The 5,280-nt window shown below is 34.5% G+C and overlaps 1 protein-coding gene across 3 annotated transcripts; it reads right to left on the bottom strand.

Annotated features, from left to right (window-relative positions):
- Nucleotides 1-1,106: 1,106 nt before the first annotated feature.
- LOC107628967 (DNA double-strand break repair protein) lies at nt 1,107-4,647 on the bottom strand. Of its 3 annotated transcripts, none has more exons than XM_016331619.3 (7): nt 4,299-4,647; nt 3,785-3,916; nt 3,582-3,653; nt 3,438-3,471; nt 1,767-3,351; nt 1,399-1,483; nt 1,107-1,302 (listed from the first exon to the last, which is right to left on the bottom strand). In XM_016331619.3, the coding sequence occupies exons 2-7, from the start codon at nt 3,862-3,864 to the stop codon at nt 1,269-1,271; spliced, it is 1,890 nt and encodes a 629-aa protein (XP_016187105.1). In that variant the 5' UTR covers nt 3,865-3,916; nt 4,299-4,647; the 3' UTR covers nt 1,107-1,268. The 3 variants fall into 3 exon arrangements, with proteins under 3 accessions (XP_016187105.1, XP_016187106.1, XP_020973586.1); XM_016331620.3 differs by having other exon boundaries at nt 3,785-3,928; nt 4,299-4,571; XM_021117927.2 differs by having other exon boundaries at nt 3,785-3,906; nt 4,299-4,552.
- Nucleotides 4,648-5,280: the final 633 nt, after the last annotated feature.

Below are 5,280 nucleotides of genomic sequence, written 5' to 3' on the forward strand. Positions count from 1 at the left end.
CCTCCCAAAACCCTATCTTGTGTTGTTCGTCCGAACCCACTTGCGGTGCATAGGCACTAATCACATGGAAAGCACCTCCCTCCACCACAAGTTTGATAGAGATGATCTGATTTCTCACCCTATTGACATCCACTACGTCCTTCTTCCATTGCTTATCCACAATTATTCCAACCCCATTCCTATTCTTCACATTTCCTGTATACCAAAGTTTGAAACCAGAAGTATCAAACTCCCTAGCATTTGCATCAACCCATTTTATTTTTTGTAGGCACATAATGTTAATCTTCCTCCTTGCCATGGTGTCCATCACCTCCATGGACTTTCCTGTTAGAGTGCCTATGTTCCATGTCTCAAATCTCAACATTCTGTCGCTTCGACCTTTACCTTTTACTTTGTGAATTAGCTTATTTACCCTCGTCCGTTCACGAAAACACGAGAACCCTTTCTCATTTAACACTACATCCGGGCACCGATGCAGCGGCTCTTGCTAATTTGACACTGTAATCGAGCCATATAACGCGTTGCTTCCGGGAAACAACCTAACTTTAGCGCAATAATCTCTTTGATTCATGTCATGAGGGGTTCGACTATATTTTTATTTTGGTTGTCGAAGACCTAACACAACCCTCTTCCTTTATCCGAACTTGGGACCGGCTATGTACCGCAAGTGTAATATAGACAAAGTTATTTTTTTTCAACAATTTAATTAAATTTTTTTAATATCATTTAACTGTGATATATTGAAAATATATGGTACTATTGTGAGTCATGAAAAATAAAATTAAAAATTAAATATTAATTTTAATTATATATCATGTCCTTTATAATTTCTTTTTAATTTTTCTATTTTTAATCTAATTATATTCATTAATTATATTATCCATATATCACTTCTTTGTCCTTTCAACCATTTACATTTTTAATATCATTTAGTTCTAATATTATTGAAAATGCATAGTCTTATTGTGAATCATGAAAAATAAAATAAAATAATTGAATGTTAATTTCAACTATTGCAATATTATATTTAAAATTGTATTTCATCTAACAGTTTTATATTTGTACTATAATACTTAAATATAATTAAAAAAAATAAAAATGACTACTTAAGAGAATAAAAATAAAAATAATATAAAATCAAATAAATATGCTGCTTAGGGTTTAGGGTTAATTGCAAAGCCATATGTAGAAAACACTAGACAAAGTGGTAAATCTCATGTTAAACAAACTCAACAGTTGAGTTATTGCTTTTAGTCTGTGAAACAGTTTCAGCTCATCAATATCTTCAGTTTTTCCATGGCGCTGCAGTTCACATATCATTAGTTAACAAAAACATACACAAATTCGGCTTAAAAGTAATGCCATCAATACATCATAGACGAGAGACGAAGAAAATACCTATCTGGAAGGGCTGGAACCAGCTCTTTAACTACTTGAATGACAGCTGAACTTTCTGTGTTCCCAGACGAGGAATGTTCCATTTCTGTATGAAACAGAAAAGAGAAAATCAATATTGACTACACGATAACACAATTCTCAAAGCAGGATGCAAACACTGATCAAATGTGTTAAATAGTAATGGATGAAAAATTGAAAATTACATGTTATAAAATGGAGTAATATGGTAAAAGTAAAATCGCCAAATTAGCAGAAATAATAGAAAAGTTATTTTCATCATCATAACAGGTAAAATGCAGAAGTCTTGCTTATTTTTCTTTTCCTCTTAAAAAAAATAAAAGAAAAGAAAAAGCAGGCAGTTTTAATACCTTGGATATCTTCAATTGCATTATCACTGCTGAGGTATAATCTCTGGTTTGCTTTTATATCTAGGCCTTCAATTATGGCAAACTCCTTCAATAAATGACCTACAAGATTATATGCAAGCATACTTGTCTTATCACAAGCATCTTGGATGGCTAGGTATTGGTTCCTGTCGATGCTTTGCTTGGTAGAGGTGGGTTCTGTTTCCACACAAGACATGCAAGATGAGTCTCTCATGTCTACGTCTGTTGATTCATGTAAGGCAGGTTTGTTGACAACATTCTCAGTATATTCTCTGTTGGGTGAAGCACCACAAAACCTCCCACTGGTTGTAGATGGACAGAATGAAACATCTTCCTCTTTAATGGAAGTAGAGGGTTGAAACAAAACTGGTGCAAAATCCCCAATACTTTCTGCTTCGTAATTTGAATATATTCTATCCTCATGAAGTTTATCATTATCATCATCATCAATACCACTGTCACTATCATCACTTTCTTCCAATTCCTCCCCATATGCATCTGTAAAGTCTTGATCAAATCCATGGTCAGGCAACAAATCCAAAACAATCTGTTTTGTCTGGGCACTTATACCTAGTATGTAGTCAACTTCTTTGTCAATATACTTCCTACTGAATACTACATTGTCTGTGATCTTTGAATTCTTATGAATAACAGCAATGATATGTGATAGAGACTTTGGGATGCTATCCATATCAACACACTCAAATAGAAATTCGGTCAAAAGATTAACAAAAGCTGTCCTTAAGCTCCTATTTGATATTTTAGCCTCGGGTTCTATCAGAAGCTGCAAATTTCTTAGCACTGGTAATGTAACTTCATTTTTAACAGACCATATAGCATTCATTATATTAGTCTGCAATGATTTTATTTCAGGTGGGAATTGGTAAAATTCTCTTGCAAATATTTTGTCCCGACCAAGTGTCAGTTTTAGGGATAAGTCTGCTACTGCCATGGCTTTGGCTAATGGCTCTTGTAGATCACCTTTACTATCAAGTTGAAAAAGCATCTCCCTACAGGTTTTGTTCAATAGCTTGATAAGCTTGTCTCGTCCCCAACCGTGTTTACAGGGTTGTAACTGATGTGTGCATTTCACTCCCTTAAGTTTGTTATACATTGCTATCAAGGTTTTAGAAGGAAAACTCTCGAGCCGACGCAGTACCTTCACTGCAGCAGCATGACAAGATTCAGATTTTAACACAGAAAAAGGTTCACACCTAATTCGGAATTGCTGCGGATTGCTGAGAAGATGAAAAATCTGTTTACGACTTTCCAGCTGACGATGATTAAGCCTTTTGCTACCAAGAGCACTTGAGAGAGAACCCTTGATGGTTTGCTTCAAATTGTGACGAGTTTTCTCACACTTGACAGAGCCATCCGCAACAATCTTTGCAAGAAGGTATAGTCCCTTGGTGGACAAATTATCAAGGACAGATAATATCAACCTTTTCAGTTTCACTTTGGGCATGTTAATCAAATGCATATCGTCCAAAAGAAGATCATCATCTATTCCGACTTCGGATGCTCCAAAGGCACTTTCAACATGAGCTCTTACCGTATCATAAAATAACTGAAATTGACATTAAAATGTCAATTCATCATTCAAATAGCAATGCAAGTAAGCTGTAAACAATAGATAACAGAGGGCACACTTACATCATCTTCCCTGAGTAAAGACTCGGACAAAAACCTGCAGACAAAATGATAATAATAATAATAAAAATAAAAATAAATTATGAAAACCTACAATTGAACCTGATACTGTAAAAAAGAAGTAATTAAAGAAATAGAAGCACTCACTCCTTTTGGAAAAATTTGGACTTCTTCAATTTTCTTCTCTCAGATTTGGTGGGTGGAAAGGCCAACAAAAACCTGCAATATTTTATATTAATTTAACTAATATTAACATTAACAAAGCTGAATTCAATCGAATTGGAAACTAAAATCACAATTAACACGGGGAGGATGAAGGGAGGGGGAAGTTGAGAAATTAATGTAACTACCTCCTCTTAAGCTTAATATGCTTGTGTTGCTTCTTAATTTCAGAAAAAATTGAGAGTGCGTCGGTTTTATCAAACTTCATTGTTGTATTAGCAGTAATCACTGCTCCAATATGCCGTCGCTGCTTTTGAACCCTAAAAAGAAAACTTCAGCAGAATTTTTACAAACTGAGAATGCGGGATCCGAAGATGGATAATTTTTACACCAAATTTATATAAAAAGAAAAATTAAAGAAAAAGAAGAAAGAAAGAGAGCGAAAATACAGCAACTTTATTGAATTTTGTGGATGCAGCAGCTATCTTAATTAACAAAAGGAAACAGCACAGCACATCACTATGCAAAAAAATCACAAAACAAACAGCACAGCAAAGCAGCCAGAGCTAATCAATAATCAAATAATCAATTAATCATTAAATAAAATCACAAAACATTCAATAATCAACATCCTGCGATTTGATTTCCAGAGCATTAAAAAAAATTAAAAGAACGAAGAACAAGTGAGCAGTGAGCACTGACCTTCGGTCTGAGACGGCGAGCACGAGGGCGAGCGGAGTCAGCAGACGAAGACGACGGCGAGCAGACGAAGAAGCTGCGCGCCTGCGATTGGTGAGTCGGAGAGCTAACAGGGGTTGGAGACTTCGAGAACGCCCACAGGAGGAAGAGAGAAGCCCCTGAGTGCGACTCCCTGCGGCAATGGATCACTCCCTGCGGCGGCGGTGGAGGCTAGGGTTACGGGGGCACAGGCTCACTCCGCTGAGTGCTTTCTGAAAGGGCTAGGGGCGGGGGTACAACTGCTAAAGGCTGTTTTTTTTTTCTTCTTGTTTTTTGGGAAAAGAATCGAAACAGCATCGTTTTAGTTAGGGCTGGACAAAAGTATTCCAATTTTAGATTTTAAACCAAATCCAATCCAAATCATTTATAATAAATAAAAATTCAAACTAAATTAGATTTTTTTTTATAATTTGATTTTCTAATCCAAACATCGTTTTAGGTAGGGCTGGACAAAAAAAATTAGATTTTGGATTTTAAACCAAATCCAATAAAAATCGATTTTAAATAAAAAATTCAAACCAAATTAGATCTTTTTTATAATTTAGTTTTCTAATCCAAATCATTTAAACAGTTTAAATTTATATTCAAATTCATATCCAAATGTCACCCAAAAAAAAAATTCATATCCAAATTAAAATTTAAAATTAAAAAAAAAATCCTAATCTAAAACTAAATTGATTTGGATTTAAATATTAAAATTGATTTAAAACCAATTTTTATTTTTTCAAATCGATTTGGAATCGATTTCTCTTTTTAATTCGGTTTTAATTTAGTTTTCTGAACCATAATACTAATTCTAAAGTGGATGCAGTTTGAATTACCATACCTACCCCTACGTTTTAGTAAAATTGGCCGATTTCAAATCCGATTCGACCGGCCAATTCATAGGCTCACATCTAATTTTCAATTGAATGGTTTAAAATGATAAACCAAACCATTAATACTA

This window comes from Arachis ipaensis, chromosome B3, assembly GCF_059453495.1.
Source record: "Arachis ipaensis isolate K30076 ecotype BB chromosome B3, ASM5945349v1, whole genome shotgun sequence".
Classification (NCBI taxonomy): domain Eukaryota; kingdom Viridiplantae; phylum Streptophyta; class Magnoliopsida; order Fabales; family Fabaceae; genus Arachis; species Arachis ipaensis.

What these genes read in the sequence shown, in the direction of transcription:
- LOC107628967 (XM_016331619.3), bottom strand. Translation starts at nt 3,864, where the DNA reads ATGAAGTTTGATAAAACCGACGCACTCTCAATTTTTTCTGAAATTAAG. An exon ending in CTTTACTCAGGGAAGATGAT is followed by an intron (nt 3,352 to 3,437) that starts GTAAGTGTGCCC and finishes TGTCAATTTCAG; the next exon opens with TTATTTTATGATACGGTAAG. An exon ending in TGCAATTGAAGATATCCAAG is followed by an intron (nt 1,484 to 1,766) that starts GTATTAAAACTG and finishes TGTTTCATACAG; the next exon opens with AAATGGAACATTCCTCGTCT.